This window comes from Lampetra planeri, chromosome 2 (assembly GCF_965212315.1).
Source record: "Lampetra planeri chromosome 2, kcLamPlan1.2.h2, whole genome shotgun sequence".
NCBI lineage: Eukaryota > Metazoa > Chordata > Hyperoartia > Petromyzontiformes > Petromyzontidae > Lampetra > Lampetra planeri.
This window is the reverse complement of record NC_136108.1, coordinates 33,092,337-33,120,292: the sequence shown is the minus strand read 5'-3', so window position 1 is coordinate 33,120,292 and position 27,956 is coordinate 33,092,337. Positions and strand designations below refer to the sequence as shown.

The 27,956-nt window shown below is 44.6% G+C and overlaps 1 protein-coding gene across 1 annotated transcript in view; it reads right to left on the bottom strand.

The window, feature by feature from the left end:
- Window positions 1–1,956: 1,956 nt before the first annotated feature.
- Window positions 1,957–27,956, bottom strand: part of LOC144732089 (epiplakin-like) — a 51,602-nt gene continuing 25,602 nt past the window's right edge. Inside the window, exons 6-9 of the mRNA XM_078613356.1 lie at window positions 23,839–24,005; window positions 20,612–20,727; window positions 18,089–18,162; window positions 1,957–16,327 (exon numbers count right to left, since the gene is read on the bottom strand). Coding sequence (XP_078469482.1) covers window positions 2,687–16,327; window positions 18,089–18,162; window positions 20,612–20,727; window positions 23,839–24,005 — 13,998 coding nt within the window. The 3' untranslated portion in view covers window positions 1,957–2,686. The remainder of the gene's footprint in view (window positions 16,328–18,088; window positions 18,163–20,611; window positions 20,728–23,838; window positions 24,006–27,956) is intronic.

Here is a 27,956-nt window from a genome sequence, read left to right as displayed (position 1 = left end):
TAGTGTAGTTACTACACCACTGATAGCGTAGTTACTACACCACTGATAGCGTAGTCACTACACCACTGATAGTGTAGTCACTACACCACTGATAGTGTAGTTACTACACCACTGATAGTGTAGTTACTACACCACTGATAGCGTAGTTACTACACCACTGATAGTGTAGCTACTATCCACACCGCACCGGCGAAGCATCTCCACCATCCTTCATCAGTGTGTGTTTTGTGTCTTCTCTTGCTCCGTGTCTCTGCGCGTCTTTGTAATCCCCATGCCCGTGTCTTTCAGAGAGAGAGAGACACACACACAGAGGTATTTGAAACACTCTCGGCAAAAACTAGCGGGAAAATACAATTGAAGAAGACTTAAATGGCATTTTATTTTTTCCCGCCAATTTTGTCGAGCACCGTATGTTTGCTGAACGTCGTGCACTATTTAAAACGCTTCGTTTGATTTCTCATCGTCCGTTGATAATTATGTTTAGTGCTAATCTTCAGCACCTGCAATGCATGAACGATAAGCAATGAAAGAAAGCTATCGACGTTGGACGTTCGCTACAATTTGCAAACCAAAGACCTCTCGTGTCTGTACTGTACCTGTACACACATTGTAGCCTGCAACGCAGGGATACATTATGCAAATGATCAGAGGTGTGGACTCGAGTCATGTGACTTGGACTCGAGTTAGACTCGAGTCATGAATTTGATGACTTGCGACTCGACTTGGACTTGCATAACAATGACTTTGTCCCACCTATGAGATGTGGACTCGAGTCATGTGACTTGGACTCGAGTCAGACTCGAGTCATGAATTTGATGACTTGCGACTCGACTTGGACTTGCATAACAATGACTTTGTCCCACCTCTGCAAATGATTAAACAAAAACATTCAAACCGGTTTCTGAAAACACTTTTGAACCGTGAACCGGTTCAAGCAGTTTTCAGATGTGCTCAAAAAACAAATCTGTTTTGTGTTTCTCCCTTGTGATGGGACTCTGTCGGATGAACGTTGAGATTTCTAAGGGCACGGGGTGGCCATTGAGGTCCGGAATTGGTCTGTTATAAGGCTAATAAGGGGTTGACAGGTATGAGTACACACACAAAAAACTGAGGTAGTTAAAAAAACAAGATTATGTTTTGTCTATTTGTTTGTGTTTCTCCCTTGTGATGGGACTCTGTCGGATGAACGTTGAGATTTCTAAGGGCACGGGGTGGCCAATGAGGTCCGAATTGGTCTGTCATAAGGCAGGGCACTGATAAGGGGTTACATGCATGAGTACACACACAAACTATGAGGTAGTTAAAAAAACAAGATCATATTTTGGTCTATTTGTTTGTGTTTCTCCCTTGTGATGGGACTTTGTAGGATGAACGTTGAGATTTCTAAGGGCACGGGGTGGCCAATGAGGTCCGAATTGGTCTGTCATAAGGCAGGGCACTTATAAGGGGTTACATGCATGAGTACACACACAAAACACTGAGGTAGTTAAAAAAACAAGATTATGTTTTGTCTATTTGTTTGTGTTTCTCCCTTGTGATGGGACTCTGTCGGATGAACGTTGAAATTTTTAAGGGCACGGGGTGGCCATTGAGGTCCGAATTGGTCTGTTATAAGGCCGATAAGGGGTTGACAGGTATGTGGTTAACATAGTCGTGGTCATAATGGTCCATGTTTATCGTTCCGATCGATTTTTCCTCGCCGCTGTGCTCCTCCGGTCGTCTTGTTCGCTGACCTGGGTCGCTCCCTCCGCAAACGAGACTCCACTCGACAAGTAGCAGCAACATCTTTAAACAGGGACGTGTGAACAATTTTGACACTGGGGTTGAGTGGAAAGTAGCCAAGGAGACCCCGCGTGGAGTAACCAAGTACACACGCTATACAAATACATCACAGGTAAACGTTGTTCATTCCACACTGCATCGATGCCCCCAACACATGTGACACTATCACATTGATGCATTTTTTTTATTCTTTATTAAAATCCACGTTTTGAAAAATATACGAAACATAGCCCCACATGGAAAGATCAAATAGAGCATTACATCTAAACCCTGAATCCTGACACCAGGTGCTAGTATCAATACAACTTCCGTGGCTTTCTGATCTACTGTTTATAAACGGAACATTTAAAAAACATCTGAAGCCACACGATAAAACACGAATGTGACGTAAAAACATTGCAGCCTCAATTTTAAATTGACAGCTGATTGAAAACATTCTAAAATCTAAGTAAGCATACTTATCATCTAATGCGGATAAACCATTTGAACGAGCAAGTGATACAGTATATATTCTAATGTTCTAGAATGGCTAAAAAAAAACAACCATTATATGCTTATAACCAGATACAGTAAATCCAAAAACCCCAAATTTCAAATATGGACCCCTGGTCTCTCCACCCAAAAAAATAGCCCTTAGGTTGAATAGTTTTACCCACAGGGCAATACCAGCCTCAAGTTCTAAATGCTTTAATTCTTCTACTTAACGTTTTATACATACAGAATGTGTACCATGAGTGGACCAAATAATTTGTCTTCGTAGAGTGCAAATGCAAAATTTGACAGAAAGTGTCCTCCTATTCACTGATTGTGTGTCATACCCCCTGAATGCGATCACGACTTTGTTGTTTGCATATTTGTATTGGTTTTGTTTTCTCAGTCCCCCATGGGCCACTTTGACCAAATCCTACTGAGCATTTAACGCAGCGGAGAGTTTGTCTGCGAATTCGAAGATGGAAATCGCGCCAGAGTTGTACTTCTCCACCAACGCGCCCTTGATTTTATCCTCGGCCAGTGCTTTCGAAACGTCATAGCATTTCCCCGATTTCTTGTCGACCAACGTAGAGTAGGTGGTGCCATCTGGAAGCGTCACCTTCCTCTCCTCCCATGCACATTCGTCTGCTGAAAGCTTGAGATACTGCTCTTTGCCCAAGAGGCCTTTTTCATATGCCTCGTAGACACTCATCTCCTTGCCGACGTCAGGATCAATAATGATTTTGCGTTTCTGTACGACCGTGGACGTTTGCTTGCTCTGTCTCAGCACAAAGAGGTAAAGCCCCGTGTCGGGGTCTGTGATGCAGCGTTTCATTAAGTCCAGGTAAGTGACCTTCTCTCCAGTGTTTGGATCAAAGAAGCCCTTGGTGAATTCTTTTCCTTCAACCAAGGTTTTGTTCATCTCCTCGTCAAACAGCCCTCGGCTGTAGGCAACATTCGTTGGGAGGCGATGGCTTGCCTGCGGATCGATGATGCCACCTGTGGCGATCTGAGCCTCAAGCAGATGAATTCCGTGGTCTTTTGACACAACGCCTTTCTTCATGGCTTGGAACAGTGACAGGACGCCCCCCGAGTGGGGGTCCTTGTAACCGGTAACAGCACACTCCGCTGCGAGAAGCTGATCACGCGATTCCTTTTGGACAACACCTTTTTCGACAGCCTCGTGGACCGTGAGCTTTTCATTGCTTACAGGGTTCATAATGAACCCAGTCGCCGCCTGTGCTTCCAGTAAGGCCATGCCGCTCTCCGGCTTGAGCATTCTTCTCTGGATGGCGTTACTGACTGACACCTTCTCTTTGGTTTTCTCCAGGTAAAGCCCTGCAATGCTGCTAGTGCCTTCAAGGTACCTCTTTACCAGCCGGGTAACTTCTTGGATAGACGTTCGTCCATCGGCCAACTGATTTGCAACTTCGTCGTCTAATACCTGTGACTCGACAAGTTGTGCGACGCTAACTTGACGGCGGAAACCTCGGCACCAAAGGTTCTTCTTTGCCTCGGTCCGTTCCTTGGCTTCAATAATCTTAGTCACAATAGCAACCACATCCGCAAGTGATATTTTACCAGATTTGTAATCATCAATGAGTTTCTCTCTCGTTTCTGCGTCTATAAAATCACTGTCAAATATGTCTTTCAGAGAAACATTTTTACCGGCAAATCTTCCAAAAGTCATGTTTATTTTTTCATTATAAAGTATATCTAGGACCTGAGATTCTATGATGATGAATCTTTCCTCATTAGAACTTACGGAAGACTCCACCAAAAATGGATCATTCTCCGAGGAAGAGCCACCAGCATATTTTTCCACAGTTTCTGTCTTCTGGATGATCATTTCTTTCGATGTTTTCGAATCTTTGGGGTTAACACCATTAAACTCTTTAATAGGAAGCAAGCATAGACCTGTGTCAGGGTCGGTGATGCAGCGCCGCTTAAGATCTAAATATGTGAGGTTCTCCTGAGTGTTTGGATCAAAGAAACCTTTAGTGTCATCATTGGGGTCGGACAATATTTGGTTCATCTCCTCATCAAACAGTCCTCGGCTGTAGGCCACTTCCACTGGAAGACGATGGCTGGCCTCTGGGTCGATGATGCCGCCTGTGGCGATTTGAGCTTCCAGTAGGCGAATGCCGTGGTCTTTCAAGATGAGGCCCTTCTTCATAGCTTGGAAGAGTGAGATTGTTTCTTTAGAGTATGGATCTGTGTACCCAGTGACAGCTCGCTCTGCTGAAAGGAGTTTGTCTTTGTAATCCCATCCCACTACTTTGTGTTCCACGGCCTCATCCACTGACAGCTTCAGGTTGTTGATGGGATCAACAATGAATCCTGTAGCTGCCTGCGCTTCCAGCAAAACCAAACTGGTTCCTGGCCTCAAAAATCCTTTCTTCAAGGCATTGTATATGGACATTTTTTCCTTTGCTGCTTCAATGTAAACTCCGGCAATAGCAGTCGATCCCCCAAGGTAGTTTTGTATCGAACGCCTAACTTCTTCCTCTGATTTTAGGCCTTGCATCAACTGCTGTACCGTTTGACTGTCCAAGAGTTTTGATTTGACCAGTTCTTCTACAGACACTGGCTTTCGCAGCCCCTTAAATGAAATGCTTCTACTCTTTTCACTTTGCTTCTGTCGTTCAATTATTTCAGTAATTATGATCATTAGTTTCTCAAATGAAATTTTTCCAGATCTGAAGTCGTCTAGTAGTTGCTTTTTCGTGGCTTCATCAATGAGATCTGTTTCAAATAACTCTTTTAGTGACAGCTTCTTTCCAGAGAACTTCCCAAAGGATATTTCAAAGTATGAATTTTTAAGTTTGTTCCAAATTTCAACTTCTGTAAGTGTGGTCGTAGTGGTCGTTGTAATTGTTGTAGAAATGCTTCTACTCTTTTCACTTTGCTTTTGTCGCTCAATAATTTCAGTAATTATGATCATTAGTTTCTCAAATGAAATTTTGCCAGATCTAAAGTCGTCTAGTAGTTGCTTTTTCGTGGCTTCATCAATGAGATCTGTTTCAAATATCTCTTTTAGTGACATCTTCTTTCCAGAGAACTTCCCAAAGGATATTTCAATATATGAATTTTGAAGTTTGTTCCAAATTTCTACTTCTGTAAGTGTGGTCGTAGTGGTCGTTGTAATTGTTGTAGTTTGGGACGATGTTCCAATCTGAGCACTCCGAACAGTCTTTGATTCAACTATTTTTGGAACATCACCTGAACTGATGTTCCCAAACTTGGTTCGTTTTTCCTTCAGAGATAGCAAGCATAGACCTGTGTCAGGGTCAATGATGCAGCGCTGCTTGAGATCTAAATATGTGAGGTTCTCTTCAGTGTTTGGATCAAAAAAGCCCTTGGTGTCATCACTGGGGTCGGCCAATATTTGGTTCATTTCCTCATCAAAAAGTCCTCTGCTGTAGGCCACTTCCACTGGAAGACGGTGGCTGGCTTGCGGATCGATGATGCCCCCTGTGGCGATTTGAGCTTCCAGGAGGCGGATGCCGTGGTCTTTCAAGATGAGGCCCTTCTTCATAGCCTGGAAGAGTGAGAGTGTTTCTTTAGAGTACGGATCAGTGTACCCAGTGACAGCTCGCTCTGCTGAAAGGAGTTTGTCTTTGTAATCCCATCCCACTACTTTCTGTTCTACCGCTTCATCCACTGACAGTTTCAAGTTGTTGATGGGATCAACAATGAACCCTGTAGCTGCCTGTGCTTCTAGCAAAACCAAGCTGGTTCCTGGCCTCAAATAACCCTTCTTCAAGGCATTGTATATGGACATTTTTTCTTTGGTTGCTTCAATGTATAGGCCAGCAATAGCAGTTGATCCTTCTAGATAGTTTAGGATAGAACTTCCCACTTCATCCTGAGTTTTCTCACCATCATCCAGTTGTTGGACGGTTTTCATGTCCACAATTTTTGACTTGAACAGCTCATCCAATGTCACCTGTTTTCGTAGTCCTTTAAATTTCATGTTTTTCATTTTTTCACTCATTCTATCTGTCTCAATTATTTCAATTATCATGATGAGCAAAATCTCCTGAGAAATCTTTCCAGTTTTATAATCATTTATTAATTTCTCTTTCCTTTCTTTGTCAACCAGATCAGTCTCAAATATTTCCAGTAAAGACATTTTTCTGTTGGCAAATTTTCCACTCTTGATCGTAACCGTTGACTTTGTGAACGTGTCCAACATTTCACTTTCCTGGACAATACGTGGGACCCCACTTGATACCACTTCAGATTTCTCCATCTTAAGATTTACACCATTATTGGATTTATTTTTTCCTTGACTGTCAGTCTGCACGTTCTCACTGGTGACAATGAGTGTCTTTGTTTTTGAGTTCTTGTCTATAATTGGCAGCAAACACAGTCCAGTCTCTGGTTCGGTGATGCAGCGATTCTTGAGGTCTAAATACGTGAGGTTCTCCTGAGTGTTTGGATCAAAGAAACCTTTAGTGTCATCATTGGGGTCGGACAATATTTCGTTCATCTCCTCATCAAACAGTCCTCGGCTGTAGGCCACTTCCACTGGAAGACGATGGCTGGCCTGCGGGTCAATGATGCCACCTGTGGCGATTTGAGCTTCCAGGAGCCGGATGCCATGGTCTTTCAAGATGAGTTCCTTCTTCATGGCCTGGAACAGTGAGAGTGTTTCTTTAGAGTATGGATCTGTGTACCCAGTGACAGCTCGCTCTGCTGAAAGGAGTTTGTCTTTGTAATCCCATCCCACTACTTTCTGTTCCACTGCCTCATCCACTGACAGCTTCAGGTTGTTGATGGGATCAACAATGAATCCTGTAGCTGCCTGCGCTTCCAGCAAAATCAAACTGGTTCCTGGCCTCAAAAATCCCTTCTTCAAGGCATTGTATATGGACATTTTTTCCTTTGCTGCTTCAATGTAGATTCCGGCAATAGCAGTCGATCCGCCAAGGTAGTTTTGTATCGAACGCCTAACTTCTTCCTCTGATTTTAGGCCTTGCATCAACTGCTCTACGGTTTTACTGTCCAAGAGTTTTGATTTGACCAGTTCTTCTACAGACACTGGCTTTCGCAGCCCCTTAAATGAAATGCTTCTACTCTTTTCACTTTGCTTCTGTCGTTCAATTATTTCCGTAATTATGAACATTAGTTTCTCAAATGAAATTTTTCCAGATCTGAAGTCGTCTAGTAGTTGCTTTTTCGTGGCTTCATCAATGAGATCTGTTTCAAATAACTCTTTTAGTGACATCTTCTTTCCAGAGAACTTCCCAAAGGATATTTCAATGTATGCATTTTTAAGTTTGTTCCAAATTTCTGCTTCTGTAAGTGTGGTCGTAGTGGTCGTTGTAATTGTTGTAGAAATGCTTCTACTCTTTTCACTTTGCTTCTGTCGCTCAATTATTTCAGTAATTATGATCATTAGTTTCTCAAATGAAATTTTTCCAGATCTAAAGTCGTCTAGTAGTTGCTTTTTCGTGGCTTCATCAATGAGATCTGTTTCAAATATCTCTTTTAGTGACATCTTCTTTCCAGAGAACTTCCCAAAGGATATTTCAATATATGAATTTTGAAGTTTGTTCCAAATTTCTACTTCTGTAAGTGTGGTCGTGGTGGTCGTTGTAATTGTTGTAGTTTGGGACGATGTTCCAATCTGAGCACTCTGAACAGTCTTTGATTCAACTATTTTTGGAACATCACCTGAACTGATGTTCCCAAACTTGGTTCGTTTTTCCTTCAGAGATAGCAAGCATAGACCTGTGTCAGGGTCAATGATGCAGCGCTGCTTGAGATCTAAATATGTGAGGTTCTCTTCAGTGTTTGGATCAAAAAAGCCCTTGGTGTCATCACTGGGGTCGGCCAATATTTGGTTCATTTCCTCATCAAAAAGTCCTCTGCTGTAGGCCACTTCCACTGGAAGACGGTGGCTGGCTTGCGGATCGATGATGCCCCCTGTGGCGATTTGAGCTTCCAGGAGGCGGATGCCGTGGTCTTTCAAGATGAGGCCCTTCTTCATAGCCTGGAAGAGTGAGAGTGTTTCTTTAGAGTACGGATCAGTGTACCCAGTGACAGCTCGCTCTGCTGAAAGGAGTTTGTCTTTGTAATCCCATCCCACTACTTTCTGTTCTACCGCTTCATCCACTGACAGTTTCAAGTTGTTGATGGGATCAACAATGAACCCTGTAGCTGCCTGTGCTTCTAGCAAAACCAAGCTGGTTCCTGGCCTCAAATAACCCTTCTTCAAGGCATTGTATATGGACATTTTTTCTTTGGTTGCTTCAATGTATAGGCCAGCAATAGCAGTTGATCCTTCTAGATAGTTTAGGATAGAACTTCCCACTTCATCCTGAGTTTTCTCACCATCATCCAGTTGTTGAACGGTTTTCATGTCCACAATTTTTGACTTGAACAGCTCATCCAATGTCACCTGCTTTCGTAGTCCTTTAAATTTCATGTTTTTCATTTTTTCACTCATTCTATCTGTCTCAATTATTTCAATTATCATGATGAGCAAAATCTCCTGAGAAATCTTTCCAGTTTTATAATCATTTATTAATTTCTCTTTCCTTTCTTTGTCAACCAGATCAGTCTCAAATATTTCCAGTAAAGACATTTTTCTGTTGGCAAATTTTCCACTCTTGATCGTAACCGTTGACTTTGTGAACGTGTCCAACATTTCACTTTCCTGGACAATACGTGGGACCCCACTTGATACCAATTCAGATTTCTCCATCTTAAGATCTACACCATTATTGGATTTATTTTTTCCTTGACTGTCAGTCTGCACGTTCTCACTGGTGACAATGAGTGTCTTTGTTTTTGAGTTCTTGTCTATAATTGGCAGCAAACACAGTCCAGTCTCTGGATCGGTGATGCAGCGATTCTTGAGGTCTAAATACGTGAGGTTCTCCTGAGTGTTTGGATCAAAGAAACCTTTAGTGTCATCATTGGGGTCGGACAATATTTCGTTCATCTCCTCATCAAACAGTCCTCGGCTGTAGGCCACTTCCACTGGAAGACGATGGCTGGCCTGCGGGTCAATGATGCCACCTGTGGCGATTTGAGCTTCCAGGAGCCGGATGCCATGGTCTTTCAAGATGAGTTCCTTCTTCATGGCCTGGAACAGTGAGAGTGTTTCTTTAGAGTATGGATCTGTGTACCCAGTGACAGCTCGCTCTGCTGAAAGGAGTTTGTCTTTGTAATCCCATCCCACTACTTTCTGTTCCACTGCCTCATCCACTGACAGCTTCAGGTTGTTGATGGGATCAACAATGAATCCTGTAGCTGCCTGCGCTTCCAGCAAAATCAAACTGGTTCCTGGCCTCAAAAATCCCTTCTTCAAGGCATTGTATATGGACATTTTTTCCTTTGCTGCTTCAATGTAGATTCCGGCAATAGCAGTCGATCCGCCAAGGTAGTTTTGTATCGAACGCCTAACTTCTTCCTCTGATTTTAGGCCTTGCATCAACTGCTCTACGGTTTTACTGTCCAAGAGTTTTGATTTGACCAGTTCTTCTACAGACACTGGCTTTCGCAGCCCCTTAAATGAAATGCTTCTACTCTTTTCACTTTGCTTCTGTCGTTCAATTATTTCAGTAATTATGATCATTAGTTTCTCAAATGAAATTTTTCCAGATCTGAAGTCGTCTAGTAGTTGCTTTTTCGTGGCTTCATCAATGAGATCTGTTTCAAATAACTCTTTTAGTGACAGCTTCTTTCCAGAGAACTTCCCAAAGGATATTTCAATGTATGAATTTTTAAGTTTGTTCCAAATTTCTACTTCAGTAAGTGTGGTCGTGGTGGTCGTTGTAATTGTTGTAGAAATGCTTCCACTCTTTTCACTTTGCTTCTGTCGCTCAATTATTTCAGTAATTATGATCATTAGTTTCTCAAATGAAATTTTTCCAGATCTAAAGTCGTCTAGTAGTTGCTTTTTCGTGGCTTCATCAATGAGATCTGTTTCAAATATCTCTTTTAGTGACATCTTCTTTCCAGAGAACTTCCCAAAGGATATTTCAATATATGAATTTTGAAGTTTGTTCCAAATTTCTACTTCTGTAAGTGTGGCCGTAGTGGTCGTTGTAATTGTTGTAGTTTGGGACGATGTTCCAATCTGAGCACTCTGAACAGTCTTTGATTCAACTATTTTTGGAACATCACCTGAACTGATGTTCCCAAACTTGGTTCGTTTTTCCTTCAGAGATAGCAAGCATAGACCTGTGTCAGGGTCAATGATGCAGCGCTGCTTGAGATCTAAATATGTGAGGTTCTCTTCAGTGTTTGGATCAAAAAAGCCCTTGGTGTCATCACTGGGGTCGGCCAATATTTGGTTCATTTCCTCATCAAAAAGTCCTCTGCTGTAGGCCACTTCCACTGGAAGACGGTGGCTGGCTTGCGGATCGATGATGCCCCCTGTGGCGATTTGAGCTTCCAGGAGGCGGATGCCGTGGTCTTTCAAAATGAGGCCCTTCTTCATAGCCTGGAAGAGTGAGAGTGTTTCTTTAGAGTACGGATCAGTGTACCCAGTGACAGCTCGCTCTGCTGAAAGGAGTTTGTCTTTGTAATCCCATCCCACTACTTTCTGTTCTACCGCTTCATCCACTGACAGTTTCAAGTTGTTGATGGGATCAACAATGAACCCTGTAGCTGCCTGTGCTTCTAGCAAAACCAAGCTGGTTCCTGGCCTCAAATAACCCTTCTTCAAGGCATTGTATATGGACATTTTTTCTTTGGTTGCTTCAATGTATAGGCCAGCAATAGCAGTTGATCCTTCTAGATAGTTTAGGATAGAACTTCCCACTTCATCCTGAGTCTTCTCACCATCATCCAGTTGTTGAACGGTTTTCATGTCCACAATTTTTGACTTGAAAAGCTCATCCAATGTCACCTGCTTTCGTAGTCCTTTAAATTTCATGTTTTTCATTTTTTCACTCATTCTATCTGTCTCAATTATTTCAATTATCATGATGAGCAAAATCTCCTGAGAAATCTTTCCAGTTTTATAATCATTTATTAATTTCTCTTTCCTTTCTTTGTCAACCAGATCAGTCTCAAATATTTCCAGTAAAGACATTTTTCTGTTGGCAAATTTTCCACTCTTGATCGTAACCGTTGACTTTGTGAACGTGTCCAACATTTCACTTTCCTGGACAATACGTGGGACCCCACTTGATACCAATTCAGATTTCTCCATCTTAAGATCTACACCATTATTGGATTTATTTTTTCCTTGACTGTCAGTCTGCACGTTCTCACTGGTGACAATGAGTGTCTTTGTTTTTGAGTTCTTGTCTATAATTGGCAGCAAACACAGTCCAGTCTCTGGTTCGGTGATGCAGCGATTCTTGAGGTCTAAATACGTGAGGTTCTCCTGAGTGTTTGGATCAAAGAAACCTTTAGTGTCATCATTGGGGTCGGACAATGTTTCGTTCATCTCCTCATCAAACAGTCCTCGGCTGTAGGCCACTTCCACTGGAAGACGATGGCTGGCCTGCGGGTCAATGATGCCACCTGTGGCGATTTGAGCTTCCAGGAGCCGGATGCCATGGTCTTTCAAGATGAGTTCCTTCTTCATGGCCTGGAACAGTGAGAGTGTTTCTTTAGAGTATGGATCTGTGTACCCAGTGACAGCTCGCTCTGCTGAAAGGAGTTTGTCTTTGTAATCCCATCCCACTACTTTCTGTTCCACTGCCTCATCCACTGACAGCTTCAGGTTGTTGATGGGATCAACAATGAATCCTGTAGCTGCCTGCGCTTCCAGCAAAATCAAACTGGTTCCTGGCCTCAAAAATCCCTTCTTCAAGGCATTGTATATGGACATTTTTTCCTTTGCTGCTTCAATGTAGATTCCGGCAATAGCAGTCGATCCGCCAAGGTAGTTTTGTATCGAACGCCTAACTTCTTCCTCTGATTTTAGGCCTTGCATCAACTGCTCTACGGTTTTACTGTCCAAGAGTTTTGATTTGACCAGTTCTTCTACAGACACTGGCTTTCGCAGCCCCTTAAATGAAATGCTTCTACTCTTTTCACTTTGCTTCTGTCGTTCAATTATTTCCGTAATTATGAACATTAGTTTCTCAAATGAAATTTTTCCAGATCTGAAGTCGTCTAGTAGTTGCTTTTTCGTGGCTTCATCAATGAGATCTGTTTCAAATAACTCTTTTAGTGACAGCTTCTTTCCAGAGAACTTCCCAAAGGATATTTCAATATATGAATTTTGAAGTTTGTTCCAAATTTCTACTTCTGTAAGTGTGGTCGTAGTGGTCGTTGTAATTGTTGTAGAAATGCTTCTACTCATTTCACTTTGCTTCTGTCGCTCAATAATTTCAGTAATTATGATCATTAGTTTCTCAAATGCAATTTTTCCAGATCTAAAGTCGTCTAGTAGTTGCTTTTTCGTGGCTTCATCAATTAGATCTGTTTCAAATATCTCTTTTAGTGACATCTTCTTTCCAGAGAACTTCCCAAAGGATATTTCAATATATGAATTTTGAAGTTTGTTCCAAATTTCTACTTCTGTAAGTGTGGTCGTTGTGGTCGTTGTAATTGTTGTAGTTTGGGACGATGTTCCAATCTGAGCACTCTGAACAGTCTTTGATTCAACTATTTTTGGAACATCACCTGAACTGATGTTCCCAAACTTGGTTCGTTTTTCCTTCAGAGATAGCAAGCATAGACCTGTGTCAGGGTCAATGATGCAGCGCTGCTTGAGATCTAAATATGTGAGGTTCTCTTCAGTGTTTGGATCAAAAAAGCCCTTGGTGTCATCACTGGGGTCGGCCAATATTTGGTTCATTTCCTCATCAAACAGTCCTCTGCTGTAGGCCACTTCCACTGGAAGACGATGGCTGGCTTGCGGATCGATGATGCCCCCTGTGGCGATTTGAGCTTCTAGGAGGCGGATGCCGTGGTCTTTCAAGATGAGGCCCTTCTTCATAGCCTGGAAGAGTGAGAGTGTTTCTTTAGAGTACGGATCAGTGTACCCAGTGACAGCTCGCTCTGCTGAAAGGAGTTTGTCTTTGTAATCCCATCCCACTACTTTCTGTTCTACCGCTTCATCCACTGACAGTTTCAAGTTGTTGATGGGATCAACAATGAACCCTGTAGCTGCCTGTGCTTCTAGTAAAACCAAGCTGGTTCCTGGCCTCAAATAACCCTTCTTCAAGGCATTGTATATGGACATTTTTTCTTTGGTTGCTTCAATGTATAGGCCAGCAATAGCAGTTGATCCTTCTAGATAGTTTAGGATAGAACTTCCCACTTCATCCTGAGTTTTCTCACCATCATCCAGTTGTTGGACGGTTTTCATGTCCACAATTTTTGACTTGAACAGCTCATCCAATGTCACCTGCTTTCGTAGTCCTTTAAATTTCATGTTTTTCATTTTTTCACTCATTCTATCTGTCTCAATTATTTCAATTATCATGATGAGCAAAATCTCCTGAGAAATCTTTCCAGTTTTATAATCATTTATTAATTTCTCTTTCCTTTCTTTATCAACCAGATCAGTCTCAAATATTTCCAGTAAAGACATTTTTCTGTTGGCAAATTTTCCACTCTTGATCGTAACCGTTGACTTTGTGAACGTGTCCAACATTTCACTTTCCTGGACAATACGTGGGACCCCACTTGAAACCACCTCAGATTTCTCCATCTTAAGATCTACACCATTATTGGATTTATTTTTTCCTTGACTATCAGTCTGCACGTTTTCACTGGTGACAATGAGTGTCTTTGTTTTTGAGTTCTTGTCTTTAATTGGCAGCAAACACAGTCCAGTCTCTGGTTCGGTGATGCAGCGATTCTTGAGGTCTAAATACGTGAGGTTCTCCTGAGTGTTTGGATCAAAGAAACCTTTAGTGTCATCATTGGGGTCGGACAATATTTGGTTCATCTCCTCATCAAACAGTCCTCGGCTGTAGGCCACTTCCACTGGAAGACGATGGCTGGCCTGCGGGTCAATGATGCCACCTGTGGCGATTTGAGCTTCCAGGAGCCGGATCCCATGGTCTTTTAAGATGAGTTCCTTTTTCATGGCTTGGAAGAGTGAGATTGTTTCTTTAGAGTACGGATCAGTGTACCCAGTGACAGCTCGCTCTGCTGAAAGGAGTTTGTCTTTGTAATCCCATCCCACTACATTCTGTTCCACTGCCTCATCCACTGACAGTTTAAAGTTGTTGATGGGATCAACAATGAACCCTGTAGCTGCCTGCGCTTCGAGCAAAACCAAGCTGGTTCCTGGCCTCAAATAACCCTTCTTCAAGGCATTGTATATGGACATTTTTTCTTTGGTTGCTTCAATGTACACTCCAGCAATAGCCGTCGATCCGCCAAGATAGGTTTGTATTGACCGCCTAACTTCTTCCTCTGATTTTAAGCCTTGCATCAACTGGTCTACCGTTTTACTGTCCAAGAGTTTTGATTTGACTAGTTCTTCTAGAGACACTGGCTTCCGCAGCCCCTTAAATGAAATGTTTCTACCCTTTTCACTTTGCTTCTGTCGCTCAATTATTTCAGTAATTATGATCATTAGTTTCTCAAATGAAATTTTGCCAGATCTGAAGTCGTCTAATAGTTGCTTTTTCGTGGCTTCATCAATGAGATCTGTTTCAAATATCTCTTTTAGTGACAGCTTCTTTCCAGAGAACTTCCCAAAGGATATTTCAATATATGAATTTTGAAGTTTGTTCCAAATTTCTGCTTCTGTAAGTGTGGTCGTAGTGGTCGTTGTAATTGTTGTAGAAATGCTTCTACTCTTTTCACTTTGCTTCTGTCGCTCAATTATTTCAGTAATTGTGATCATTAGTTTCTCAAATGAAATTTTGCCAGATCTGAAGTTGTCTAGTAGTTGCCTTTTCGTGACTTCATCAATGAGATCTGTTTCAAATAACTCTTTAATTGACAACCTCTTTCCAGAAAACTTCCCAAAGGTTATGTCAATATATGCATTTTGAAGTTTTTTCCAAACTTCCTCTTCTGTTAACGTGATTGTAGTTATTTTTATCGTTGTGGTATGGGAAGAAGTTTCGATCTGGGCACTTTGAACAATGTTTGATTGGATTAGTTTCAGACCATCACCTGAACTGACAATCCCAAACTTGTTACCTTTTTCCTTCAAAGGTAGCAAGCATAAACCTGTGTCAGGGTCAGTGATGCAACGTTGCATCAATTCTAAATAAGTGAGGTTCTCTTCAGTGTTTGGATCAAAAAAGCCCTTGGTGTCGTCACTGGGGTCAGCCAATATTTGGTTCATCTCCTCATCAAACAGTCCTCGGCTGTAGGCCACTTCCACTGGAAGACGATGGCTGGCCTGTGGGTCGATGATTCCACCTGTGGCGATTTGAGCTTCCAAGAGGCGGATTCCATGGCTCTTAAGTATTAGATCTTTATCCATCGCTTGGAACAGGGAAATAGTTTTCTTAGTAACCGGGTCCGTGTATCCTGTCACCGCACGCTCTGCAGACAAAAGCTTATCCTTAAAATCGTACCCTACGAGCCCCTTGTCCACGGCATCCTCCACAGACATCTTGAGGTCATTCACTGGGTCTATCAAGAAGCCAGTGGCAGCTTGTGCCTCCAAGAGTTCCAGAGTGGTCCCTGGGCGTAACATTCTTTTCACCATGGCTTTGTAAAGTGGAATCTTTTCTTGGGTTTTTTCGATGTACAGCCCAGCAATGCTCTTAGAACTTCCTAAGTAGCGGTCGATGGTTTTGGTGATTTCAGAAACGGATTTTGAGCCTTCAACAACCTCGTTCGCTGTTTTGTCGTCCACAATGTGCGAGTCGACAAGAAGCTTGAGAGACACCTCTCGCCTAAGGCCTCTGAACTTGACATTTTCTCTCTGCTTCATCTGCACGTTCGTCAAGACGGCTTGAGACATCTTATCGAGTGTCAGCTTTCCCAGCCGGAATTCCTCAATGAGTTTGCGTCTGTCGTCTTCACTGAAATATTCCGAGTGGAGCAGATCCCACAGGGACTTGGGTTCCGCTTTGGAACCCACGTTCTGTTTTGTGTTCTTTAAAATAACTTCAATTTCTGACAAGCTGAGTCCTTTGGTACTTGCACTTTTTGCAGCCTCTTCCTCTTTGATTTTCTGCAAATACATCACAAAACACATTATTAACCTGTTTGCTTGCCATACTAAGTACCTCGTTCAGCTGACTCCACTGTCTCGCTCTCGGTGTGAAAACACCTTTTGGAGATGACCCAATACTAATTAACCCTGGTGAACTATTATTTACTACTATTTTATTTACCAGATGAAGCCCACTGAGTTGGCGACATATTTTAGCTTAATGGAGTGGCTTATCACGTAGAAATTTATGGCAACCAAATGATCTAAACGCACGTTTCTAAATGTGGAGGGAAAAACCGGGGACCGAACCCACGACCTTCTGTATACCAGGTGAGGGAGATAACATCTCGCCACCGCGGCACATTCTGACTTTCAAGGAGTGGAAGTTACAAAAGTTACATGTTTTTTAACAGGACCCTGCGGGATGGGCTGGTAGGACCGAATAACCAAAGAATATAAACATAATGTATTATTACACTTGTTAAGCCAGGAAAGCCCCACTGAGTCAAAAGGTTTTTGTAGGGTCCTGCCAAGTGTTTGCAGTAGGGGTCGATGTTGATACACGGACGGACGGACGGACGGACGGACGATATAATCTATTGGTGGTCTGGTCCACTTCGTTCCTACCAGTATTATCCATGTGCTGTATACAGGGTTATCCATTTATACATTCCCCACTTATTGTTTCATGATCCTCTTACTCTCTTCCCAACAGGTGATTGAATAGTGTGAAAGCAACAGCTCTATATGTTACAGGGGAACAGAGCAGTTATATGACGGCATGGATGAAGATTCACAGATCGGTGGTTTACACAAGTCTCACAAATAAAAAATAGCAATAACTTTGACGTACGTGTAATGAAATGATGTAAGCAAACCGGGCTGATGAGGTTAGACAAAGTGGATCGGGAAAGTATCAAAGGATCGAATAAGTGGACGTCATGCAGAGGATTTGAATACAATTTTAGTTTTTGTAAACTATTAACTATTTTTATTTTAACAAGTCAAGCCCACTGAGCTATACAGCTCTTTTTCAGAAGTGACTTGGCCGCAAATCATAGCTCAACAAAGTGGGTTTATCATCGTGTGGATATTTATAGCAGCCAAATACTCTAAACCAGTGGTTCTTAACTTGTACTGTAGCCTAGACCCCTTTGGTTCTCAATTGTAAAAAAAATAAACGTATAATGTTAATAAATACGTAGGTTTTAGGAAACAAAGCTGTGGCACTTATGTGCCCATGATTCATTTGTGTTTTCGATTATTTACCTTCTCAAAAATTCTGGTTTGTCTCGCACTCCCAGAAAGGGCATCTCGCACCCTCAGGGGATTCGTGCACCCAATTTAAGAACCACTGTTCTAAACGCATATTGATTCTAAATGTGGAGGGGAAAAACTGGAAGACCCGGATCAAAATCCACTTGACCACAGAGAAAGACACGCAAACTACGAATATGCAGGCGTCAAGAGTTGGGATCAAACCTACGACCTCCTGTGTACCAGGCGAGGTAGTGAACATCTCCTAGCCACTGTGATGATGATGATGATGAGAGAGAGAGACGCAGACTCCAAATATACAGCAGGCGTCAGGGTCGGGATCGAACCCACGACCTCCTGTATACCAGGCGAGGTAGTTAACATCTCACCACCGCGTTGCCCCGCATCACCAGTATTTTAGTGGGTCATCTATATTAATGGATTACCCCATATTTCCCACTGCAGCTATCTGTTATGAGATACACTTTATAAATCACAGCCAGAGGGTGACAGGTTGCATACCTTCTGGAAGCCTGTGTAGAGCAAGGAGACGTAAGTCATAATTGACTTCGAATCCGGCGTTGGGACATCGACATCTAAAACATGCAAGATAGCTCTGAATTAGAACTGAAAATTAATAAAAAAAAACACCAGTCACTTATACGATGCAGAATAATTTACGTCATACGAAAAGAGACAACATCTTGTCGGCTGTATAAACGTCACGGTTTTTCTTTGTTATTCATTACCATCTATCTTACTCATTATCATATCACCGTCAGTTGTAATGTTTCACCCATGGTCCACTCTGGAACACCTGGAGGCCTTCCTAAGTTGTCAGAGACAATCGATCCATCTCCTGCACATGAATCGATGTGATTGCTCCATTTCCATGGTGGTCATCCTCTCGGGAACATTTCCTCCTTTGGCTACCGCTCCGTCAGCAGTCCTGTCATTGGCCATCATCCCTTCGAGCGATGGGTCCTGCCCAAGCGCACTTACTACTTTTCTTCGCTGTCAATATGTCTTTAAATTGCATTTATGTGCTCCTATTTTTTACTCGAAGTCTATTCCCACCGTAGATCTTTTGTTTCTTTGCACGCTGTTCAGATTTTGATCTACGGTGTTTGTCAGAGTCCATGTTTCTGATCCCATGTCACAGCAGGTAACATTCACGAATTCATAGTTTTCTACTTGAGGCATATGAGTATATATATATGTTGCTGGCGAATTTTTCCAAAATTCTTTCGCCAGCCTCGTGACTTCATACATTTTGAAGCGGTCAGCAAATTTCAGTATGTAGACATATTCTGTTGTGTTCGGTTGTGTTCCTTCAAAGAGTTCCTCTTTTCAACAAACCTGTTGCTCGTGAATTATTACTAATTTTTCTCGTTTTCCTGCAGATGATTTTCATCGGTTGTTAAAACTAACTGTTACTGTAAATAGTGAGTTGATTAATCCTCCACACGTTCAATGACACCACAATGAGATAGATTAAAGTGCATTCGATGACAGAGCAGTCAAATGTGAGATGATTCATCTTCTTTCCATTTACCTTCATATTTTTCTTTCTCCAATCTAATTTTCATAAAATAGATATTGTATAGTTGGTATGCATAGCAATTGCATCTTTTGTATCGTGATACTGTGAACACGTACTGTGTTTTATACTTGAGTTAAATTAAGGGCAATGCCTTTATTCCATTGTGCGTTTAACCTTAAGCACTGATACTGTCCACGCCACATGCTAAGTTGATGCACACTACCTGCCTGGGAGGGAGATGGTAGCCTTCATGCGGTCCATCTGTTAAGAGTGACCTATTGTCTACCTAACTAATACCATCACCTTGGCCACGGGATCTAGGTATCATCATCATCATCGATCTTCAGTTACGTGTAAAAGACCTGCCTGGCATGGACATGTGTGAGCATGTGTGTGAACTGCATTGCCAGTAGCGTAGCATGGTTCATGTGGGCGCAGATCTACGTCCCTGCCAGATGTCTTTAGACCCAGAACTACTTTGTAGACCTCCTTAGCCAGTACCAAAATATAATAATAGGGGTTTTCCCCTTTTTTTTCTGGCAACAAAACTGCATATATTATCAGAGTGTGTGTTTTGTTTGCATTTTGACCACAAGTATTGTGGTTAATGCACACATGATTCCTTGTAAAAAGGTTTCAGTTTTGTTGCCATAAAAAGGGGAAAACCCCTATTATTATACTTTGTAGTTCCCCGCTTCCGATGCATGACTTTTGATTGGCGTTCCTTCAGCTGTCTGGCTGCATCGTAATGGAACGATCTCCGCGTAAACATCAGAGGAGCAGATACTTTTCATAAATATATATGAAACACCTCTTTCGGGCATCTGTAATTTGGTACAAATACACGAGGAAAGCTGGGTATCCGCTTTTAATGTGTGTTTCTTAAATTGTATTACCCCGGTTTTCATGATGAAGCATCGATAGTATTTGGTGATGCTCCATTGGCAGCGGAGCACAAAGCACAATGAACAAAACAATAATTCAACACATTCGTCAATAACACAGCGGCCGAACCAGGAACCCTGTATAATTGGCGATGTTTCGGGCAATGTCCCTTCCTCATAGCAAGCAGGACCATTGCCTGAAAACTCAATGTGTTGAGTATTCTAGTTTGTTAATGATATACATAAAGACATATATGTATAGGTGTTTTTATGGAATATTGCCTGCGATACATTGCTCTGTTACTTTGAAACGAAATGTCTTACGTTTTGTATATTCTACATATTGGGCATTCATGTCAATCGAATTTCATCTAAAGCATGCCGATGCACCTTTATTGATGTGCAGTGCGCTGTATGAATAAAGATCGATTGCTTGACCGGTGGCTAAGTAATTAAATAGGGACCCCTCCTGTCTGATTCGCCACCCTCCCCATGACCCGGCTCGTGGGGCCCCTCCAGCTCGCGCTCCCCGGCGCAGTCGCACCGCCTGCGCGACTCGAGAGAGAGCCACGCTGGTACCGCCGCCGCCGCCGCCGGGTTTAGATGCCATGCGCTTACCTTCCACGTCGAGGATTCTGGGTACGCCCAAGTGCTGCTCTGCCTGGGAGAAGGCGAACTCCAGCCTCTCGTGAACGTTCCTCCGAGACAGCTGATCGAGGTCCACGGCCTTTGGCCTGAGAACGAAACACGAAGGTCGAATGCCGCGTTTCCACGGCCACTGGGTGCTGAGCCGAGCCACGGCCAGGCCATTGTTAGGCATGGCCCCGCACGGAACCCGTTTCCTGGACCCAACGCTTCAAGAGCCACGTGGGCCCCCAAGTCCTTGGTCCCATCAGCCCCTCCAAGAACAAAAAAAGATGATCCCAATCTCTTTGTCAACCTACTGCTGGAGTCCTTCCGATGCTGTTTTGGCCATGGCGGGGATGTTGACAATAACTTCCCACATTAAACAGTCAGTTTCACTCACTAGTTTCCGCTCATCTTCTTGGTTCTTTCGGTAAAGTCACGTAGAAGGGAAGTAATAAAATAATAAAAATAAAACAGAGACTCTGTCGCCTCGACGGACCTGGTTTTCACCCGAGGACGGCTGCTTGCGTTGTGGCCGAAACGTCGTGAGAATAATTTTATTATGTTTTATTTTTATTATTTTATTACTTCCCTTCTACGTGACTTTACCGAAAGAACCAAGAAGATGAATCCCTGCAGTCATGAAAGCTTTAAATCAAAATTTAGTTTCCGCTCCTCACTCAAAACTCACTTATTTTCCCTAGCTCCTCCCACGACCCCTTTAATCTCCCCCTCATAACCACCCCCGATACTGTTCCCTCTTCATATTCTCATTATACAGCTCTCACTCATTCTCAATTCATTCAATCCGTTTATCACTGAGTTCACGCATCGTCACAGATTCACAGATTCGCCCCCATTGCTTCCACTCATCTATTTCATTCACCTCATCTCCGCTGTGGCATTTATATGCGCCGTCGTTAATTATTTGTAAAGCGCCTTAGTTAAGACGCTAAATAAATTACTTTAAGGTAATATAAGACGGGTTAGTGTGCGTTGACAAAGGGTGAGCCCAGGACCGGATGCAGATATCACACGCCACCGAAATTAGCCATGGCTGAGAATCAAACTCAGGTTACTGGGTTCACAGTAGGTTAGTTAAAGGGGTGTGCTAGGCCACATACTCCAATCTAAAACACATTATTTTTTTACACTTTTTTGGTAAATTAAAACATAACACGGAAGTTGACCTAAGTAGGAGACGCCAATGATCATGAATCTCTCTCTTCCATGTTGACCCCGTGACGTCACCACTGGTTTTCCGGGGCGGCCCAGGTGTGCAGTTCCTTTAAGGAAGTGAATCATCATGTGGCCAAGTTTGGACTGGCTTGGCCAGGTAAGGCTACTGTGGGATGCCAGGCTGAGCACATTGGCCCAGTTCATGAACTGAGCCGGTCTGCTTTACATTGATTGTGAGAACGTAGCAAATGTGGCTTCCACACCAAACTGATCATGGGTTTTAACTCATTGTCGGTTTACAGTCACTGGCGTAAAAATGCCACAATTCATTGCCTGAGTCAACTTAACAATTGTGTATTTGAATTATAAACAAGGCAATTTATCACTATCGGACAACCACTGTTGCTTTCTACAATGGAAAACTCGTTTTATTGACCCCCCCCACACACATTGGTATGATGGGCTGAGTTGACTCAAGCCCAGACTTTGAACACGCATTGTTCATATTTAAGGCCATGTGCTCCAACCTTTGCGTATATTTTCGATAGAAAGGCCAAGCAATGTGTAATTTTCCATTCAATGGAGCAATTTCATGAATTACTTTACTCTATAAAAAAAGTTAACCCATTACCTCCACACGAATTATGTTCGCAACGTTTAAGAAACTAATGTTTTAATTTGTCATAATGCCGTCATCTTTTGAAGCATCATCAGCATGACCTCATCAGCATGACCTCATCAGCATGATCGTCGCGAACATCGGAGTAAAGTCCATTGCTGAATCCCCTGTAATCCGTTATCACATCGGTCGCTGTGCCAAGCAAAAATCACAGCAGACATCACGAGGCTGGGCGCTGCAATTCCCCCCAACAACCACAGCCTCGCGGCAATCTTCAGAAAAAATTACGAGTTTGTTTCCCAGTTATGGCCGAGTTCAGTGCCGAGTGATATCCGGACCAGTTCCTGCCCCACTCCCCCTCCACGCAGTCCTTCCATAACCGGCACTCCACCACGGCAACAGAGGCCAGTGCAGCATAATCTATATATATTTTTTTTTTAATAACAATTTTTTTTTTTTATTTGACAAAGTAAGGCCCACTGGGCTATACAGCTCTTTTTCAGAAGTGACCTGGCCACAAATGATAGCTCAACAAAGTGGCTTGTCACGTGGAAATTTATAGCAGCCAAATACTCAAAACGCATGACATCGATTCCAAATATGGAGGGAAAAACCGGAGGATCCGGGAAAAATGCAGGTGGCCACGGGGAAAACATACAAACTGCAAATATACAGCAGGCGTCAGGGTCGGGTTCGAACCCATGACCTCCTATATACCAGGCGAGGTAGTTAACATCTCGCCACCATGGCCCCAAGAAAAATTATTGGAGCAGACATCTATTAAGACTGGCACATCAGTGCTGACGTTCACACACCACACTGCGGTGTACATTTAAGGTTGAGTCAACCTAGGGGATGCCAAGAATCGGTTCGGATATTCGCCACTTACGTTAGCCGTGGTCGGGTATTTAACTCAGTTTTCCTCGTTCGTAGCGCAATGCACGAACCACTGCTAGCACGAGACAACCCCGACCACAAACACGCCACTTCACGATCGCTACAACAAACAAACGACATTACCAATGCACCACCAGGACGACAAATACCACTGCCACAAACACGAGAAATTCACTGTCACTAGAATCTGCGTGTGTGGCATGCATGCCCTGCGTGTGCAACGTGCATGCTCTAGGGACGCAACGTTCATGCCCTGTGGGCATAGCGTGCATGCCCCGAGAGCACAGTGTGTATGCCCCGGGGGCATAGCGTGCGTGCCCCGAGGGCATAGCGTGCATGTGCTGGGGGTATAGCGTGCATGCCCCGAGGGCATAGCATGCATGTGCTGTGGGCATAGCGTGCATGCCCCGGGTGCACAGTGTGTATGCCCTGGGGGTATAGCGTGCATGCCCGAGGGCATAGCGTGCATGCCCCGGGGGCGCAGCGCGTGTGTGCCCTGTGTGTTGCCCGCGCGGTCACTCACAGGTGCGAGCGCAGGAGGGCGCAGAACACGCGTCCGTCGCGCCACGAGCTCGTGAAGTCGTTGCACACGAGCCCCGGGGTGCCCGCGATGGCGCCGCGCACCCACAGCAGCAGTTTGTCTTCGGCACGGAGCGCCGTGTGCTCCTCGCCCACACTCACGTCCGGCACCTGCGTGGCGCCGCACACAAAGATGCCCCGACCAGTGCCGGATTAGCCTAGCAGCAAAAGTAGCTACATATGTTGTAGTAGCTACGGGCCCCGCACTGTCAAGGGCACCGCGCTAAATGCTTTCAAGCTATCAATTCCGGTTCAGTGATTCTGCACTTGCTCTATTACTAGAGTACTATACTGCCTTCAACTTTTATGAACGACTGGGCGTTTAAGGTTAGCGATTTGTCGTATTATCTGGCTTCATGGTAAATGAAAAAATACAATTACTTTACAATTAATATTTACGTGTTTTTATTTTATTTAGAGCCCCTTTATAGCATATGCTACAGGCCCCGCACTAGCTTGATCTGGCACTGCCCCCGACCCCCGTATAGCCTTAATGGACTGTTGGGGCAGATGGTTGTCAGCGAGTAGCAAACTTGTGAAGGCCCGCGCGACACATGCGAGCGGGTGGGTGGTCATTAATAAGATCGGGCGCCTACACCTCCCCAGTGGCGACGTTGACGCACCACACCGGTCGTCATTTGAGGCTGCGTCGACCTCGTGGAGGCGCAGGACCGGTTCAGATGTTCATCACCGGCACTGGCCGTGAGCGGTAATCTAACTCGAATCGGTGGGTTCATAGGGCAGCGCGCTCACCGCTACACTACCGCTCCCCAATGCGCACGCACAAACAAACGCTCACCAACCCAGCCTCACCCATTCCTGCTCATCTCAAACCCGCCACCCACCAGCCCTCAACCGCTCGCACAGTCTCACCGCTCGTCTCAAACTCACCGACAAAGCCTCACAGGCTCAGCCCGGGACAGGGCTAGCCACTACTCATCTCAAAACCTTACCGCCGGCTCTCCCCAGCCCCACGCCGCTCAACTCAGCCTCACCGCTCTCACAGCCTCAACGTCGACGAGTGACAGCGACACCAAGCCCAACCTTTGATCGACACGAACTCTTTCACCAACACCCCCCCCCCCACACCCCCAAATAACCCGTGTTGGCTCGGTGCCGTTCACTCATTAACCTCGTTTGTTAGCTTTTACACAGATTCCCTTTATTGCCGCCACAATCTACAGCCAAAGAAAACCGCTTCGTCGATTGCGTCGCCGACTGAGCACACTGCCGGCCGCCGCCGCCGCCGCTTCCGTGGCCCGGTGGGACCGGCCGGCGAAGCCCCCTCGGACGGACCAGGCGTCAACGTGCGTTTGTCTCAAGGGCACCGAGGCGTCAGCGATTGCGTCTCAATAGACGCCGACAAGGGGCGAGCGCAGCCACGCGAGCGATCTCGCAGGCTCGCCACCACCGCCACCACCACCACCACGCGGGCCCTTGCTGTGTGAGCGCGTGTGCCACATGTGGGAAGCTAAGCAGGAATTTTTTTTGGGAGCCTGGATAGTGCCTGGATAGGGCTTGGGTGGGTGGCCGCCATATACACAAACGGGTTGTCCCCGGCCGCTGTGGGGCTGGCTACGTGGTGGGCAGCAGAGGACGATTGCGGCGACATCAACTGTGGCACCGTACCGTACTTACACGCTCCGCTGTCTTCACCAACTGTGGCTCAGCAGGCTGGTGAAGGGCAGTCGAATAATATACCCTGTCCGGGATGAGGGGAGGCCCTCATCCAGCAGTGGATTGGTAAAGGTATGTGAGCTCGCTCCAGGCATCTCAAATTGACGTTAATTCCCGGACAAGATCGGGCGACGTTCGGCTGTCACTGAGAGCCCTTTTAATACTTTCCCAAATGAGAAAAGGGAGAGGTTGGGGCATGAGTGCCAGGGAGATTAAAGATGAGCTAAGTGAGAGTGAAATGCTTACCTCCACACGGAGGTGGTCATGGAGCACTGCAGACGCTGTGTCTGTGTGTGTGGATGTAAATGCGATGTGTGGATGTAAATGCCATCCAGCCTTCATGGCCGTGGTGGTGAAATGTTATCTCCCTTGCCTAGTACGCAGGAGGCCGTGGGTTTGTTTCCGACCCTGACGCCTGTATATATAGAGTTTGCATATTCTCCCCGTGGTCGTGTGGATTTTTCTCCGGGACCCCTGGATTTTCTTACATGCGTTTCGATTATTTGGCTGCTATAAACTTCCACGTGATAAGCCACTTCGTTGAGCTATCATTTGCAGCGAGATCGCTTCTAAAAGAGCTGTTTAGCTCAGTGGACCTTGCCTGGTAAAAAAAATAGTTTCGTTTTTATTTTACTCGCTAACAGCACTTCTCTCCCAAACGTCTGTCAATGCTACACGGGGACATCTCCGTCTGTTGAAAATGATATGTTTGGCCAGAAGCCAATAAACCCCAGACATGTCTAACTGTTTTCTTTTTACCCCACAAAATTGAAAGGGGGAAGAATAAAGATGCCATTCTCTTTAGGTTTGTTTGCCGACATCTGCTTGCCACACCCAGGCCCAGCTTCAACACCGCATCAATGCTATGACAGCCGCGGCACAAATGGACAAAATTACCTGGCTGGGGATGGGTGGAAAGAAATAAAAACCCCGAAGAGATTTTTTTTTTTTACAAAACCGCAAAAAACTGGCCACCCTGGGATGGGCTTCCACGCCTCCTTTGCTGCGACATTTCACTGGGTTGACAGAATGAACCTTCCCACACTGACGCACTCTCTCCCCGCCTTCACCATCACAGGTTCCTTCAAGAGTGTGTTCTGTGTGTGTGTGTAAGATCTACCCGAGTTCGATTGCCGCTCACGGCCAGCACAGCTGAGATTTTTCTTCTGGGCCTCTCCTAGGTCGACTCAGACTAAATTGAGAGTACACGGTGCGGTCTGTAAACGTCACCACTAGGGAGATGAAGGCGGCCAGGCGTGGTGCTGGACACCCAGCCGCCCCCCGTGTGTCGTGCCGGGCTGCATCGGTGCTCGTGAACAGCACTTGCCCCAAGAGTCTGTTAAGGCTATAGGGGTGGAGGGATCTTTGCCTCTGTCCTATAATAACATACATAGCGACGGGGTGGAACCGTGGCGCGGTGGTTAGCTCACGGCGCTGTGAAGCCGGCGATCCGAGTTTGCTTCCCAGTTATGGCCGAGTTCAGTGTCAGTTCCTGCCCCACTCCCCCTCCAAGCAGTCCTTCCATAACCGGCCCTCCACCACGGCAACAGAGGTCAGTGCAGCAGAATCTAAATATATATTTAAAATAACAATATTTTTTTTATTTGACAAAGTAAGGCCCACTGGGCTTTCCAGCTCTTTTTCAGAAGTGACCTGGCCACAAATGATAGCTCAACAAAGTGGCTTGTCACGTGGAAATTTATAGAAGCCAAATACTCGACGCGCACATTTATTTTAAACGTGGAGGGGAAAACTAGGAGACCCCGAGAAATACCCACGTGACCACGGGGAGAGAGACATGCAAACTCCAAATATACAAGCGTCAAGGTCGGGTTCGAACTCATGCTCTCCTGTATACCAGGCGAGGGAGATAACATCTTCCCACTGTGGCACCCCTATTGTTGTACTGCACAGTACAGTACTCCTATGCTCCCACACCTTCACCAACCTGTAGGTAAACAACTGCCAAGACTACCACGGTGTGGGGAGGCCTTCATCCAGCAGTGGATTGAACCGAGGGTCTGTATGTGATGCTTTATTTATTTGCATGTAATCGATCACGACGGAGTGGCTGACTTTCTAGACTGGGTTGGAGAGATTAAATTTGGCACAAATATAGCTGAAGGATCTAGTCAAAGCTGGTTAAACATGAAAACCACATTTTTATTTAAAAATAAAGTTTCGCCCCACCAACATTACAGACGTGAACGAGTGTTTGCTGCCTTCAGGCAAGCGCTGATCGCCCCCATAGTGTCACAGCCCTCTCCGGCTACCGATTACGAAGCAAAAGGTTTGCACCTGGTTCATGCATGAAGTCACACAGCTTGAGTTGCTGTGTGCAGCAGTGCAAGGTGCAGTAGCAGCGAGCGGCAGGCCCCTTGCACT